The following is an 18,194-nucleotide window of genomic DNA, read 5'->3' on the forward strand; positions in this document are numbered from 1 at the left end:
TTTGTGCCGACTATTATGAGGCTTTAGTGGAGCGACAGTTCTTGCCCTCGGCTACTAACTTACCTTAACAGCATAGGGTGTTAAACTCCATGTATAAAACTCTATAGGTCATTAATATCAAACTTGGTTATAGTTGGATTAATGGCTTTCCTTTCTATAAATATGTATTCAGGAATGTTATGTGTTCTTGTCATTGTGTCTTTAGTGAGATCTATGGATTTGATAATGTCTCCCTGCATGCAGCTCTTTTACTGCACAGCAACCCAAGGCTTGTCATTATGGACCAATCTTCCCCCATGCCCCTGCTCCTTCTGGGGGAAGATAAAGGCTCCAGATACTCTCTGGATAGTGAACAGTATTTCCTGTTATTAGTATAAGAAAAAAAGTACTCCCAAGAGGAAAGCGTAGATTTCATAGATTATGACCTGGGCTTTCTTCCCTTTTTGCTGTATTTGTGTTCCTTGATGAGCCATCGCATTTACTCCCATAGCTTTAATAATCATCTACCTGTATGTCAGAGATAAAATAAAATCTAATAAATCTTTGTTTGGTTTTACCTTTTTTCTTCAGTTGTAGATTCATATTTCTGTCTGTTTTATACCTTCACCCAAGATCCTATACCTTAAATTCACCATATAGCATGGTGTTTAAATAAATGCTTAGCACTGGAGACAGACTACCTGGATTCAAATGTCCCTGCTTCCACTCTGCCCCTCCTTCCCCTACAGAATTCATTTTCACCATACTTGAAATGGTCTTTTTATAAAATATAAATCAAATTATATAAAAGTCTCCTACTTAAAACTGTCCTGTTTTTTCCTAAAATAAAATCCAGATTCTTCACAAACTAGTCTATGTTTGCCTGTTCCACTTCATATTATTCTCCCAACTCATCCTGCTCCAGCCATACTGGCCTTCTTCTGTTTCTAAAACATGCTGGACTTTTTATCTCTGCTCAGAATGTTCTGCTTCTAGATCTTAATGTGGTTGACTCCTTCTGTCATCAGATTCAGAGAGGCCTTTCCTGATCATTCATTCTAAAGCAGCCCTCTGCTTCAGTACTTTCTAAGTCCTTACTCTGTCTTACTGTGATACCATAGTCATAAATAAAATCAGGGCATGATGAAGCAGTATAGTGTGATTATGAGCACAGGCTCCAGAGCCAGACTCCCTAGGACTGAACTCTGGTTTTGTCTACTTACTAGCTCTGTGATTTGGGGGAAGACAGTTAACCTTTTTGTATCTCTGTTCTTGTCTTCTGTGAAATGAGGCCAAAAGTAGTACCTATCTAATAGGTTGTAGTAAGGGTTAAATAAATTAAAACTTGAAATGTGCTTATAACAGAGCCCACAGCTAGTACTGAACCAAGGTTATAGTATTATTGTCTTCCTAGCCCTAATCAGTCTGAAATTATCTTGTTTACTTAATAGCTTGATCTGTTTGTTGTCTGTCCCCTCCATTCTAAACTCTTAAGCTCTGCAAGGGTAAGAATCTTACTGCCTGTTTCCTTTACTTGCAAAACCCCAGCACCTGAAAGGCATCTGATAAATATTTGTTGAATAATTAAATGAATAGATAAATAACACTCAATAAATTACTTAATCCCTTGGAGCCATCATTTTCTTTATATACAATGTGGATGATGTGTTACTGCGAGGATTAACAAATAATTTCATGTCCTTGGAACAATGTGTAGCACAAAGAACTGATAGAGGTGTGTGTCTAAATAATTGTATCCGTTATCCATTCTACTCAAAAGATTGTTTATCCTCTTGCTTTGTTCCTATCCTCCTTAATGGCTTTACTACTCATCTGGTTGCCTCAGATAAAAACCTCAGTCTTCTGTTTCTCCACCCCTTCTCCTCATCCCACACCTAATTGTTCAGTATATTCTATCTGTCCTACCTCTTAAATGTCTCTGTAATCCATCTTCTCATTCCCACTAGTTTAGATCCACATGATTTCTTGCTTAGTCTATTTTAAACAACCTTCTGACTGCTTCCTCTTCTTTTCCACTCTCAACCCTAAAGCATCTGCCTTATTGTTGCCAAGATTCTAGAATATAAATTTGATCATCTCACTCCCTTGTTTAATAACCTTTGGTGATTCCCCATTGTCCTCAAATTAAAGCCCAAATTTCTTCATAAGTTTGTGAGGTTCTTTACAATATGACTTTAGCTTTGGCCTTTTTGTGTCCTCTCCAACCTTCCCGTTCTTATACTCTGCTTTGGCCATGCTGAATTTCTCACTGGGCCCAGATTCACCATGTTATGACATGGCCTTTGCACCTTTGCTCATGCCATTTCCTTTGTTTTCCCTGGTCCTTCCCATTAGCCTCTCCCTTTTTATTCTGCTTTGTTAATTCCTCCACAGTTACTCTTATTTGTGAAGCCCTCCATGATTTCCTAAGACAGAAGAAACACTTTCCTCTTGTTCTTCCCACTGTTCTTATATTATTAAGGATCACATGGTATACTGACAAGTTCCATGACTGTCATGCTCACTTAATCTACTGGCTAGCTTCTTGGAGCTAAGACATATTTATAAAAATGCATGCCATGTGTGTATCTGTATAAAATACATGTAAGTGTGTGTATGACTCTGTGTGTGAGTGAGTGTGTGTGTGTGTGTGTGTTCTCTGGAGACTGGCAGAAGGAAGGAGTCGTTATACTCTAATACTCCGTGCTGCAGTGTGGAAGGAACTAATCAGGGAATTAAGATTCTGAGCTTTCTTGAAGCTTAAAGTACAAAGAGTTTACAGGGATAAGAAACTCCCAAGATTCTTGGCATTTTCTCCAAATGAGAGCAGAGGGATTTCCTGAGGTTTTCCTGAGTCATACTAGAGATTGGGAGCAAGAAAGGGGAAAGGAGGAGGTGATGTTGCTGGGCTTCTGGACAAGGTTTCTTGTCTGAGTCTCCTTACTTGAACTGGATTTATCCTGCCTTTATCTGTCTCCATGCTGACTCTGAGCTGTGGCTCCTGGGGTCACAGTTCTGCTCTTCCTAAACTGTGTCTCAAGACATGCCAGTACCACCCAGACTACTCCTGTCTTTCGACTTCCTCAGCAGCACCTCTGGTCTTGCTGGCCTTGGCTATTGTCCCTTCTTGACCTATTCTGGCCTTTTTTACTTCTAATGATTCTGCGCTGACAAACGCCATGATTCCTGGTATTTGACCCCAGCCTGATCTGATGACTGATTCTGCTATGCCCTTTGGTTTTCCCGGAAGGGGAACTTGTAGACTGTCAGGGGAGCCTGATGATACCCTGGGGCCAGACTGTGACAGCCAGGTGTGCTCAAGCCCCTCAGCCGCCTGAGGGGCCCTTCTCTGGGTATTCAGCTAATTGGGGATGGACAGTTTCTGCAGTTTTCTGTCAACTTGTCTTTATTGTATTGATAAGATATTTTAAGAGCCTGCAATGCATGCTAATGACTAAGCAATAAGGTTGTTGGGAAGATTAGGACCTGCTTGAGAACAAGAATGTGTTCTACACCTTTTGTTTTCCTTTCTCATATCCTCTTAGCATACTTTAAGTCCTCAGTAACTGTCATCAGAGTAATAATTACAGGGTGGCTGGATCACAGTTTTTGTTTTATTTTGTTTTAGATTGTTTCTCATGTTAATAAACATTCCCTTTGGAATTGGAAGAATAAAAAAATAGATTGTTCCTCATGGTGAGAGAGAGGTTGATTTAACTGTGGTGAAAAATAGATAGATACTAGTCAGGAGATTTTTAAGTATGCTTTTTTCATACAACAGTAGTTGTCCTATTACACTGTTGAGATTTTGTTGTTAAGGTTATTATATTTGGGAAAACCTATAAGTCCTTTTTTTAGAACTGTAAAAAGACATGAAATAGCATGTCATAGGTTATTTCCTTCCACGAAAGATTAAGATCCCCACTGATGTCCTGTAAACTTCAAGGCTGATATTTTCTTTTGGGGCAGAAAATTAGGGCGTTTCTATGTGGAATTGAAATGAAATATATTTATCAAATAAAATGGAATTTATTCCATAGTAAAAAGAGTACTCCACTTTCAGAGGCGGTCCAAATATATACATATGTCAGCCCTTTTAGAGACCACAAAAGAGAATCTGTTCCTCTTCAATTTACATATGCAGCCCAACACTAAGGTTGTTTGTGTTAAGAATTTCTAGGTATCTCAGCAAGAATTTTCAACATCACAATTTTCAACTACAAAGGCATGGTATAGTTTAATAAACACACACACACACAAAACTTCCTTTAAAATTGTATTAATAATATGAGCTGTTATTTTAAAACCCTGCTCTCTGTTTGAAAGCTTGCAAAGCAGACTGTACCTTAATCTTTTTTTTATTGTTATGTTAATCCCCATACATTACATCATTAGTTTTAGATATAGTGTTCCATGATTCATTGTTTGTGCATAACACCCAGTGCTCCATGCAGAACGTGCCCTCCTCAATACCCGTCACCAGGCTAACCCATCCTCCCACCCCCCTCCCCTCTAGAACCCTCAGTTTGTTTTTCAGAGTCCATCATCTCTCATGGTTCGTCTCCCCCTCCGATTTCCCCCCCTTTGTTCTTCCCCTCCTGCTACATTCTTCTTCTTCTTTTTTTCTTTCTTAACATATATTGCATTATTTGTTTCAGAGGTACAGATGTGCTCTGGTAAGCGCTGTGAATTGTGCAAGACTGTTGAATCTCAGATCTGTACCTCTGTACCTTAGTCTTTAAACGGTACTTCTGGGAGGTAGAAAGAGGAAGAATGGCTGCGTGGGCCTTAATTCTTTATCTAGTTCCACTGTCCATGTGACCTTTGTCTTTAAGGAGGATATTGTGACTTTTTTTTATTCTTGCAAATGTTGAAGTACTTTCTATTTTATGGTAAAACTAAGATGCAGCTTAATAATATAGCTTGTGTTTTTTATTCCTCAATATAAGACCCCGGGACAAGTACCTATGTGATGCTTAGGCCCACTTTAATTTTGCTCATTTCACGTAAGTAGCACTGTTCCCTTATAGTTGAAGATGCCTGCTGATTATGCATGAGGTAGACAAAATGATCATGTATACTTTCTGTCGTTAGCTCACTTAAAGATGGGGCTTTCAAATTTGTGGTTTGGGTTCTGATTTAGTCTTCATATCTCTGGTTAAAATAGCTACCCTCTTTGGGTTGGCATTTGTCAGGGTGATCTGTCTGTGCTATAGCTTTCTGCAAGGCCACTTCAGTAAATGATCTTTGGAAATTGCAAAATGTTCTTGAACTTGTGTCTAAAACATAGTAGGTTTTTGATAAATATTTCTCAATTTTGTGCATACATATCTGTATGTCTTTCAACATCTTGATCTCTTATTTCCACTCCAGGTTTTATTAGCAAGTGTATGTATTAGTAAATACTACCACAATCCTAGTTACTTAACTGTGTGCACAGACTGTGTGCTCAGCAATCCTAGCTTGTATCTTACATTACCTTACAGTATAAATAGGTGCTTATATTACTGAAGAAGGGATCTCATGTTTAGGCACTTCATATAATGTCAGACATGGTGTTTGGACTCAGACACACTTGAATTCAAATCCCATTCCTGCCACTTTCTGCAAATCCTTGAACAAGAGACAGTCTTTTTAAGCTTCTCATTTCTTATCTTTAAAATAAAAATAACAGATCTTCCTTCATTGAGTTGACAGGACAATTAAATAAAAAATAATATATAACAAGCATATAGTGATGTGCTTGATTCAGGTAAACATTTAATAAATTGTGGTTTCTGCAGTTATTTTTGTCACTGTCATTTTCAGTAGTGGTCAGGTTACTGTTAAAGACTTACTTGTTACACTTACTCTTGGTAAATTCCATCACAAAATTCACTTTATTTATGTATATATGTATTCATTCATTTATTTGATGATGGGGTATTTCTTTCTTTCTTTGATGATGGTCCAGAAAATAGAAATGTTGTCTTGAGTCTTCAGGGGGGAAGAATTTCTTCCTGTTCTCTTAGTATGGTTCATATTATTTAACATATTTTTGTGGAACCAACTTGTGTGGCTAGGATTGGTCATAGACAGCACTTTTGTGATTAATAAATTCTCTAAGAATGTAGCATTTTCTTCACTGGGTGTTTAATTTTAAAAAGAGAAAACTCTTGAAATATTGATAAGTCATACAGCTCTGCAGTGGATAAAAATATATCAGCTACTTCCCAAAGCTTCCCTAGTAGTTTAAAGACAGAATGCCCCCGACCATCCTCCTGACACGTACACAAGGGTGAAATATGGGTAAACACACAAACTACTCTTTGGAAACAGGTGAGAGTGAAAGGCCCCCACCACCAAGTACAGTTTTGAGCTTCCTACAGTCCTGGACCTCTGTGCCCTCTTTCCCTGAAATATGCCCCTCTGCCCACCCTGCACACGTAACCATAAGGCAGAACACAGTACTTGGGCCTCTCCCTTTTCTTCCAACTCCTATCAAAATTTCATGTTTCTGAAGAGTTCATATTACAAGCTACTTATTACTTCCATTACGTGTAATCAAAAAGAGGAGTTTGCAAATTTAAGGAATCTCTAACTGGTGAATTTTGCATTAGGAGAAAATATTTAGGAAAGGGAAAGGAATAATGGAATGTTCTTTCCTTCGAAACCCCACCTTTACTCTATGTTTAAAATAAGGTATTTTCTAATATCTCTGAAAGTCAGGGAATTGAGAAGATACACAACTGCAGTTGTGTAAACAGGCAACTCTACAATAAAATTCCCTCTGTGAATGGGTTATTCTTTAAAAAAAACATTCAAGACTCACTTAAGTTTACTTGGTTTTCTTACATATCAACTATTCTTTCAGTATAGGTAATCCTCACTTTGCACAGTTGTGGAGGACCATAAAAAAGGCCATTCAAGTAAAAATGAAAAGCAGTTTTAATAATCAATGGGAAAAATCAAGTTGCTTTATAAACTTTAATAATTTTTGTCAAAACATTAAATCTTTTACTGTCAGTTATAAATGTATATGGAAATGAAAAGAGAAAAACTAATATTTAGTACACTAATGCTTATGTAGTAGAATTTAAAACATTAGAAACATTGTGAAGTATTTTATTTCTTTGTAAAAAACCTGTGGAGAATAATCTGAATAGTGCTTGTCTTCCTATCCTAGAACTTATGATATGAAGCTACTAGCATCTTTTCTAATGTCTTGACAAATTGTCATACTCCTAAGTTTGCAACAGCTTCCAACATTTTATCCTTAATGCTTTCAGTGTCGTGAAATATCTCCATATTGCTTTAATGTGAAGTTTTTTGCCAACCTGTCACTTCCTCTAGACATCTTTATTCTTTTCACCACAACTACTTCTCTCATTTATGTCAATAAGTTTGCCGCTCCCAGGTTCCTCAGGCATTGCTAGGGTCTCAAATGGTGACAGTTTCAACATTTCCATGGTCAGGTCTTCAATAACTACATTTACATTTGATTCCAATTTTACTTCTAACATTGATCACTATTCAATTCTTAGCTGCACCTTCATTTTTGTTGGCCAGTTCTGTCTTTTGGTTATCCATTATTGTAAAATGTATATGACAGTACTACATGTGTTACTGTCTGTGTGTGAATAACAGATGCAGAGTGACCATCCACTTTCAGACTTAGAAAGAAGTGACCCGATTGGTCACTGATGCACATCTGTTATTTATGTACTCTTTTGTGAACTGAAAAGCAAGTATTGAAATTTTTATTTTATGCAGTTTCATGCAGTTAGTTACAGTCAATATAATGTGTTAAATTTGAGCCACTTTGTTAAGTAACTGGTATTATTTACCTAAACTGTGGCAACTGAAATTTATGAGTATTGGAAGCATGTGCAGCAAGGATATCAATGCTGGAAAACTGTCACATAGGCCAGATCATAAAAGCTGGTTCAGATCCAAAAACTGCTTTCACTTTGTTTCATAATTACGACCTCATCTAGCAAGTAAGGAAAAGATATGAAATCAAAGATACATGGGGGGCAGGTGGGTTTATTTCCCTGATGGCCCCCTATGTCCTGAAGATGTTTCGGGAGTTTAGTGGTCTCAGCAACCCACTGGCCTTGTTGACTTTATCCCTTTTGTTGGGGGTGCCATTGAGAACTAGAGAGGCAAGTTAATTGCTCAAGTTCTCACAACTAGTTAATGGCAGCATAGCACTAGAAGTTAGGTCTTTTGGTACTTGGTCCTGGCATTTATTCTTTTACCACATTTGCTTTCTTTTAATCCCCTTCAAGCACGTCCTATTACTTCTGTGTAATGGGCTATGAGAAAATGTGGACTGAGGAGCTTTTCATTGTTAGCGATAATCTATTCTAGATGTAATACCTCAAAGGTCAAACTAACAGGACTTTCATTTCTCTTACTGCTAGTAGGTACAGGAACAATCTTGTACCTCTGTAGCTTTTTGGACAAGGGGAACCCTAATCCAGAATGTATATATCCATTAACATTGCAAGCTGAAAAATCCTTTAAGCTTCTCCCGGATTCTAGCACACTTCCGATATATCAGTTGCAGCTCCCAAACTGCTTTACGATGTTTTCTCTGACATAATGAAGCCTTTGGCCATCACTGCTACTTTGAAAATCAAAGCCTTTTGGTCTCTAATGGAATGTTTATAAAAATACTCCATTTTGAAATTTGCTCAGGAAAAGGAAGTATGGTAAATGATGTTAGAATTCCCTCCGGCTTGCCTTGGCATTGATTCATTTAATGTTATGTACTCTGGAAATATCTGGAATTAGTGTGAATAAGAGTATTAAAACCCAAAGTTAAATAAGCTCTTATCTTCATTGTCTTCTTTTATGGAAGTATAGCATCAGATATGCAGCCCTAATTGTTATTTCTATATAACTTGATTAATTTCCCTTTGCCAAATCTAATACAGTAATCGAGGGTAAGCTTAAAATTCCTAATGGCTATGTCAGAAGTCTCATATGTTTCCATTCTTTTGGTAAGGTTAAAGTGGCAAGTTTTTTTTTTTTTTTTTAAGATTTTATTTATTTGATTGAGAGAGAGGAGAGAGAGAGAGAGAAGAGAGCACGAGCGGGGTGGGGGCAGAGGGGGAGGAGCGGAGGGAGAGGGAGAAGCAGGCTCCCCCCTGAGCAGGGAGCCAGGACTCAGGGATTGATCCAGGACCCTGGAATCATGACCTGTGCTGAAGGCGGATGCTTACCTGAATGAGCCACACAGGAGCCCTAAGTGGCAGTTTTTTTTAGAAGGAGCAGTATAAGATGGCAAGCCTGTAGTAAAAAAAAAAAAAAAAAAAAAGGCACAGAACTATACTCTGAATATGTTGTTCTCTGTTGTTTTCCTTGGTGTCAGTGAAAAAAAAAAAAGTCAAATGTATGAAACATTCAGTTTAGTAATATAGTGATTCAGAATACTCAGATGTAAAAGGGACGCAAGGACCTTTGGCTTATCCTATGCTGTTGGTTCTGTCTTGATTAAGGCACTGATGCATCTTAAAGTAAGAAAATAACATTTATTCAAGAAGTATTTAATGAGGACTGCTGTATACCAGGAATTGTTCTAGGGAGCTAGCAGTGAATGTAAGATGGTCAGACTCCCTGCTTTCCTGGAGCTTATACTCGAATGGGGAAGAGAGAGACAAAAAATTACATGGATTGATTGATTAATGGATCAGTTCCATGGCTTTCACTATGCATTTCTGTTAATTTGCCCACCAGCACAGGCCTCTTACTAACATGGTAAAAAGGTCTGATCACTCAGAGTATTACAGACTTGTAAAGTATTGAAAGGGGACTTTGGGGAATTGAGGACAGTGACCTTTTAGAAAACAGCCAGCTCCATCAGTGACTTCTCCTTGCTGTCCCTGTCATATGTGCTCCTTTGCTGGCCTTTGTTGTTAGTTCTCATGGCACTTCAGCTTTCTCTCTGAAGTAACACACAATACACTTTTGGGGCTGTCATTTTGACTTCAACTTTGCTAACTTCTTTTAAAAACATAATTAAAAAGAATAAACATAGGGGCAAATGTAGCATCTTAAAGTGACGTTTGAAATTCCAGGTAAAACCTTCTAATAAAATGCTGCTAATATTTTGGGAAACATTTCTTATTTGTCACTAGTCTTTCTTTCTATAAGCCTCTGAGTTCCCAAGAACATCCTTTGGTAATAGTTGACTTTCCTATCTAGTAGCATTATTTGACTTTAAATTGTTTGATTTTGGGGCACCTGGGTGGCTCAGTTGGTTGAGCGTCCAACTCTTAATTTCAGCTCAGGTCATGATCTCAGGGTTGTGGGATTGAGCCTCATATCGGTCTCCCCACTCAGCGGGGAGTCTACTTGTCTCTCTCTCTGCCCTTCCCCCTGCTCGTGCTCTCTGTCTCTCTCTAAAATAAATAAATCTTTAAAAAATTGTTTGAGGGGCGCCTGGGTGGCTCAGTCTTGAAGTGTCTGCCTTCGGCTCAGGTCATGATCCCAGGGTCCTGGGATTGAGCCCCGCATCGGGCTCCCTGCTCCGCGGGAAGCCTGCTTCTCCCTCTCCCACTCCCCTGCTTGTGTTCCTGCTCTTGCTATCTCTCTCTCTGTCAAATAAATAAAATCTTTAAAAATAAAAATAAGAATAAAAATATGTGGGTTGTTTGATTATAGAGTAGTTACGATCAAGAACTTAGAAACATTTTTACTGATGTCCTTAAGATATTCGTCCGGTCTTTAAAATTCTCTTGCAGAAACCACAGCTCTGTTAAATACTACATTTATAAACTAAAACATTTTTCTCTAACAAAGAAGGAAAAACTACCATCATTCATTTAACCAGATACTCATAGTAGTAAAATTGGTTTTAAAACAGGGAGCCTTGTTATTGTAGTTGGTTTTGTTTTTGTTATACCTGTGGTTTTTGCTTTGTTTTTTAGAGGTTGAAGGAGTGTGCTCTTTCTGGGAGTTCAGTTAGTTAATTGCAGTGAGTAGATCAATATTCAGCACCCTTTCTTTTAAGGCTTGTATAATCCTGAGATTTTATGAATCTATATTTACCTTTGCTCTGCTTCCCCCCCCCCCAATACCAAACAGAGCAGGAATTGTGTTGGAGTGAGCTAGAGAGTGAATTGGGCTGTAGTGTAGGAGGAGGTGTTGGGCACTGAGTGAGAGTCAGAGCACATACACATATAGTGTTTGTCTCTAAAAGGTAATTACTGTGGGTTTCTTTTTTTTTTTTAAAATACCTAGTACGTTCTCTTAATTGTAATAACTTTTTTTTTAAAAAAAAGATTTATTTATTTCAGAGAGAGAGAACATGATTGGGGGTGGGGGGAACAGAGGGAGAGGAGAAGTAGACTCCCTGCTGAGTGGGAGCCTAGGCAGGGCTGATCCCACAACCCTGAGATCTGGACCTGAGCCTAAACCAAGAAACCACCCAGGCGCCCCTTAATTGTAATTACTTTTACAATTAGGGGGAGGGGAGCCTGGGTGGCTCAGTCATTAAGCATCTGCCTTCAGCTCAGGTCATGATCCCAGGGTCCTGGGATCGAGCCCTGCATCAGGCTCCCTGCTCCTTGGGAAGCCTGCTTCTCCCTCTCCCACTCCCCATGCTTGTGTTCCGTCTCTCGCTGTGTCTCTCTCTCTCAAATAAATGAATAAAATCTTAAAAAAAAAAAAAAATTAGGGAGGAAAGGAAGAAAAAGATAAACCCACAGATTAAAAAAAAAAATTTTTTTTTTTTTTTTGAAGAACACCTTCTCAAGTAGTTTCCTCCAAACAGGCAATACGTGAATTCTTTAAGATGGGTCAGTATTGGGGGCACCTGGGTGGCTCAGTCATTAAGCGTCTCCCTTTGGCTCAGGTCATGATCCCAGGGTCCTGGGTTCGAGCCCCGCATCGGGCTCTCTGCTCGCGGGAAGGCTGCTTCTCCCTCTCTCACTCCCCCTGCTTGTGTTCCCTCTCTCTCTCTAATAAATAAACGGAATCTTAAAAAAAAAAAAAAGATGGGTCAATATTTAAGTCATCAAAAAGATTATAGAAAGAGGCTTCTTAAAAGAACTTTTGTGGAGAAAAGTATTTTTCATGGGGTTAGAATGCAAGGCTTATGTGTATTGACTCATAAGAAGCAGTTTCTTAAAAGATAGAATTTTCTTTGATGTTCTGATGGAATTTAAGGTAGACATTTTATATCCATTGGGGTGGGACAGTCTTACTGATCTTTGTATCCCCAGCTCCAGATACACCATCAGCCCATACTGGGTGCTCAGAACCATTTTCTGAGCTGAACCTAGTACCCATTTTTTTTTAAAGATTTATTTTTATTTATTTATTTGAGAGAGAGAGAGAGTGTGTGTGAGTGAGCATGCAAGGGGAGGGCCAGAGGGAGAGGATCTCAAGCAGAGAAGACGCTGAAGGCAGAGCACCACTCAGGGCTTAATCTCACGACCCTGAGATCACGACCCAAGCATAAATCAAGAGTTAGTCACCCAGCCAGCTGAGCCACCCAGACACCCCCCAGTACCCATTCTTAAGGGAATAATGAAAACAAGATAATCCTGAGTAAAAGAAGTGAATTTTTGATACGTTCTTTTTCAGTTACTCTCCAAAATGTTCCTTTTCAGAAAATGTGAAAATGTTTTTATGTGTAATATATTGGAACCACAAGCACTGACGTTGTATTTCAAAGTTGGAAGAAATGAGATTGATGTCCCACACAGTTGTAAAATGCCAAAAATAAGTAGAGCTGGAATGAATTAAAGCCCAGTGTTCAGAAAGGCCAAGTAAAAGCTTCAGATCAAGAGTGGCTATAATTGAAAGGGTCCAAATAAGTACTTAAAACCACCCCTGCTGGGACTGCTAAGATTTCTGAATTTCAAATTGGCATTTTATGTTTGACAAGGTGACATTGTATAAGAAATGTATTGTAAAACACTGCTGTACGATAGGAAAATGATTGAATGTAAATATTTCAAGATGTGGACCACTGTTCAAATGTTATCATAAATCTTTGCCATTGTTTTAGGGGATAACCCTGCATGCATATATGAGCTGAATTGAGAGAGCTAGCTCTTGGAAGGGAAGTCAGCAGTGAGTTTCTGCCTTTCTGCCACAGCTAATCTGATTTGACCACAAAAGTATCCTATTAGATCTTTGCCATTGTTATCATATGCATATTGTTACATAAAATGGAAAAACTCTTTTCTGAAGATACTACATCTGGCATTGCTTTTGACCTGTTCATGGAGTGGTCTGAAATGTCACTGGTATGTGAAATTGAAATGGGTTGAGACAGTTTGCACTCTTAAACTTTGAAAAGGAAAGAAAAAAGCTTGCAACTGTAAAGTTAACTATCTTTCTATTCCTTGCAGGTTTGGAAGGTTTACAGTAGCTGCTCTTCAGTCCAAAGTAGAACAGCATGAACGTGAAACCAATCGCCTCAAGAAAGCCCTGGAACGAAGTGATAAGTATATAGAGGAACTAGAATCTCAAATTGCACAGCTAAAAAATTCAAGTGAAGAGAAGGAAGCTATGAATTCCATTTGCCAGAGAGCACTTTCTACAGATGGCAAGGGGAGCATAGGCAACGAGGAGGAGATGGCATCAAAGAATCAAGGTGATGGTGCCAGAAAGCAGCTTGGCTCATCCACCTCAAGTTCTCACCTGCCAAAACCTTCTAGCAGTTCTGCCAGGCAGGAAAGCACCAGCAAAACAGAACCAAATTGTTCTAAGAATAAAGACCTATATCAGAAACAGGTGGAAATAATGTTAGATGTGACAGATACAAGTATGGATACTTACTTGGAAAGAGAATGGGGTAATAAGCCAAGTGATTGTATACCCTACAAAGATGAAGAACTTTATGATCTTCCAGCTCCTTGTACTCCTTTGTCCCTTAGTTGCCTTCAGCTCAGTACTCCAGAAAATAGAGAGAGCTCTGTAGTCAAAGCAGTAGGTTCCAAAAAGCACTCAAACCATCTCAGAAAATTGGTGTTTGATGATTTCTGTGATTCTCCAAATGTTTGTAATAAAGATTCATCAGAAGATGATAGAAGTGAAAATGAAAAGAAATCAGAGTGTTTTACTTCCTCAGAGACAGGGTTTTGGGACTGTTGTTCCACAAGCTATGCCCAAAACTTGGATTTTGAAAGCTCAGAGGGGAACACAATAGCAAATTCTGTTGGAGAAATTTCTTTAAAATTAAGTGAGAAATCAGGCTCATGCTTATCTAAGAGGTTGAATTCTATTCGCTCTTTTGAAATGAATCGGACAAGAACATCCAGTGAAGCATCCATGGACGCAGCTTACCTTGACAAAATCTCTGAGTTGGATTCAATGATGTCGGAATCAGACAACAGCAAGAGCCCTTGTAATAACGGTTTTAAGTCAGTGGATTTGGATGGGTTATCAAAGTCATCTCAAGGCAGTGAATTTCTTGAGGAACCAGATAAGTTGGAAGAAAGAACTAAGCCAAACCTTTCCAAAGGTTCTCTAACTACTGATCAGTTAGAAAATGGAAATGACTGGAAACCCACTTCCTTTTTTCTCCTCTCTCCTTCTGACCAAGAAATGAATGAAGATTTTTCTCTCCATACCAGTTCTAACCCAGGAACTAATGAAATCAAACCCCCAAGCTGTTTGTTTCAGACTGAGTTTTCCCAGGGTGTTTTGTTAAGCAGTTCACACCGGCTATTTGAAGATCAGAGGTTTGGGTCATCTTTATTTAAGATGACCTCAGAGATGCATGGTCTTCATAACCACCTTCAGTCTCCTTGGTCTACTTCCTTTGTGCCTGAGAAGAGGAATAAAAATATGAATCAGTCAACAAAAAGAAAAATCCAGAGCAGTCTTTCCAATGCCAGCCCATCAAAAGCAACTAAAAGTTGACTCATTAGAAAGGTGTCATTTATGTTTTTGTCCTGAGAGGAATATAAGTTTTTAAAGTTACTTTTTTCCCTCATAAAAGTTCTATACGATTTTGAATTGATAATCTGTAGTCAAGTGTCAAGTCAGAATGGTGGATTAGCCTGTAACCAAAATACTTTTCTTCATTTTAAAGAATTCGTCCTTTTTCAGTTTCATTTGGGCATCTTTTTAAACAGAAAAGATAGGAGAGGGTTTCTTTTAATGAATATTATATGTATCTGGTTTGGGTATATTTTGTTTTCTTGGGTCTTGATTTAGGTATTAGATACAGTGGCCTATTAATGAGCCTCGGTTGTCTTCAGAACTTGGATTTCTTAAATAAAACTTTTTGGGTTGTCTACACACTGCTCATAAGACACTTGAGTTTCTTTAAAGCTTTCCTAGGGTGGGAATAATTTTGCCTGCCCTTTTTTATTTATATTTAGTGATGGCTCAACTTTTAGGCAGGGCCATGGTTGAGAAATAGCACTCTATATTAGTCCAGCATTCATTTACTTTTTTTTTTTTAGGTTTTGTATATGTATGTTTGCATTTTTAACATTGTGTTTTGTACAGTTTTTGTGAGAACCTTTTGCTAGAATGAAAGAACACATTTTCTATATGAAAATATTTGTTTTATGTCAGGTAGCTTTCATTTCCTCATCTTTCTGTGTGTGTTGAAAATCAGAAATTGAGCCTACTTTGGAAAGAAGGCATAGAATGGTTGGTTGGGTTTGGAGGAGCCTAAACATGGTAGCGTCATTGTTCCAGATACACAGGTGCAGAAGTGCTCTTTGCCAAATGCTTGATCCACTTTCATCCCAGGGGAGCTTTTTTTGGAGTGAAGTTCTTGTTTGCATGTTACTATTCTTTGTGGAAACTCTGTATGCATGGTAGCATTCTTGCTTGCACTGTTTTCCTTACTTAAGAAAAAGAAGTTTTAGTTGGCTAATAGAATATCTTTTATGTAGGACAGAATTTTTTTTCATGAAGAGTGTTGAGATGAGAATAGGTGAGCTAAGCACAATTTTTAATTTAGGCTCTGAAAAAGTATATCCTAAACATGTGTGGTATGCCTATATAGGCCTTTAAAAATGGTTTGTATGCTAATGACTTGTTTATCTAATGTGCACTGAACATTTTACATTAATACTGTACTGTTTTACATTAATACTGCATGCTTTTCTATGTGAATTGAATAAAGGATGTCATAAGCACTGTAATCCTTGATGTTGTCTTAGATATTGAATTAGCCTGTAACGACCAGTAAAACTTACATTTTTAATTGATCTTATAGAGGTTGACAAACTGTGGACCATGGACCAAATCTGGCCTACACCTGTTTCTTGTGAAAACCTGTGAACTAAAAATGGTTTTTACACTTTTTAACGGTTTTTAAAAATCAAAAAAATCGTTCCATAATACAGGAAAATTATATAAAATTCAAATTTCAGTGTTTCTAAATAAAGTCTTATTAGAACTCAGCTACACTCATTTGTTTACATATTATTTATGACTGCTTCTACATTGCAGTGGCAGAGTTGAATAGTTGCCACTGAGACCATATGGCCCACAAAGCCTAAATAATATTTACCGTTTGGCATTTTACAGAAAAATTTGCTGACCCCTGTTAATAATAGACTCTAAGGATTCAATGAAACTATAAAAGTGTAACAAATCACTTTTATGATTTGGAGAATAATGCCCTCCACTTTTAGAAATAATAAGGGCCAAAAAGAAAAGCTAACATGAAGCATAATTTTAACACATATTCCAGTAAGTATATGTGTGTGATTTTTTTCTTTTGATGTGTTAAAGTCAGTGAATACTTTTAGAGATAAGTAGTTTAGATATCTTTGACAATGTGGTAATATATTTGAAATTCTATTAAATGTAGAAATCAACAATTTTTCTGAGTAATCACAGAGTAAATTTGCGGGTAAGCCTCACTCTAATTCTGTCTGTAACTCTTCTTTACTATGAATGTGTCAGTTTTTAATCCATTAATCCAAATATATACTGACAGTGTGGCATGGCAATGCAGAATGTGTAACCTGATTTAGTGCTGCCTAGTCAGGGTTAGAGTGTCTCTGCTGGACCAAGTATTTCCCAGCTGCTTCAGAAACGTTGCTCCACCCTTCCCAAAACAATATTTCATATATTAAATTAATCAAACCTGTGACATTTCTCAGTTGAAGGGAATAACCTGCAGGATTTTATTTTAATCACATATTCTCATCTGTACTCTTTACATAATCTGATATATCATGATTAGTGGTTTCATGTATTTTTAAGTATATTGTATGCACACTCTCAAAACAAAGATAAACTTATTTAAACCAAGCACTTTACTAACTTCTATTTCCTTTAATCCTCTTCAAACTCTGTAAGCCAAGAACTGTTATCCTCAGTTTAAAATAAGTGATTTGAGGGTTAGTGGTCACACAGCTGGAATGGGATAGAACCATGTCTTAGAGCTGGGCCCCTGACTCTAGAGCTTGTACTCTTCTCCCCCAAGCATGAGAGTTCACATCTGTAGGCCAAAGGATGAATGGATTTGAAATTTCCGAGGGTTATTTTTAAAGTACTACTTTAGAAATATTAGCATGTTTCTTTTCAAGTAGCATTTAATTCCTGCCAATGTTCCAGGGTCTAACTCCACTACTAAGTGGAAGCTCAGTGATGAGAATTGTTTGGAAATTTAAATTTAGAAAGAATTGCATTAACTCCGACATTTAGATGAATTTAACCCTTATTATGCACTTGTGATAAGGGAAGCAGACACTAATCAGTCATGCCTATAAAAACAGCATCTTTTGATTGCTCAGCTTTCTAAAATGTAATTGCCAAGGGAATGTGACATGATGCTAGGTTTGTTTTTTTTTGACATGACCTTTAGTGTTCATCTTTTAATTTTCAAAATATTAATCCCATCCACAATGACATGTTTTTTCCTGTTTTAATGTATCAGCTGAGACAAAAACTGAAAATGGTAGACTTTAAGATTTATAGCTCCTTAATTTCAAATCTGCTTTGTATTCCTATAATTTCTTTTGTATCTACAATGGTTTAAAGGTACCACTGAACAAGGGAAGAACTTTGGTCTTAAACCCTAAGATGGTTCAGCAACTTGTTTCTGTATACTTGAATGGTTTTCAGTTATTCAAAGTGTAATACATAGATTTTGTACCTGTGAATGATACTTGTACAACATCAAACAGAGATTAACAGTTTAACTTTATGGAGTATGGCCTATTAGATTAAAAGTGTTTCCCAAAGCCTCATAAGAAGGTCTTTCATTCCTATTTGTGGGAGTCCTACAACACAGTCTT

General features: G+C 37.7%; 1 protein-coding gene across 2 annotated transcripts in view; it reads left to right on the plus strand.

The window, feature by feature from the left end:
• Nucleotides 1-16,085, plus strand: part of OBI1 (ORC ubiquitin ligase 1) — a 39,737-nt gene extending 23,652 nt beyond the window's left edge. For both annotated transcript variants that reach the window (XM_036066930.2, XM_078070217.1), the window contains exon 6: nt 13,329-16,085. In XM_036066930.2, the coding sequence (XP_035922823.1) occupies nt 13,329-14,844 (1,516 nt within the window). In that variant the 3' untranslated portion in view covers nt 14,845-16,085. The remainder of the gene's footprint in view (nt 1-13,328) is intronic.
• The last annotated feature ends 2,109 nt before the right edge of the window (nt 16,086-18,194 follow it).

This window comes from Halichoerus grypus, chromosome 4 (genome assembly GCF_964656455.1).
Source record: "Halichoerus grypus chromosome 4, mHalGry1.hap1.1, whole genome shotgun sequence".
NCBI lineage: Eukaryota > Metazoa > Chordata > Mammalia > Carnivora > Phocidae > Halichoerus > Halichoerus grypus.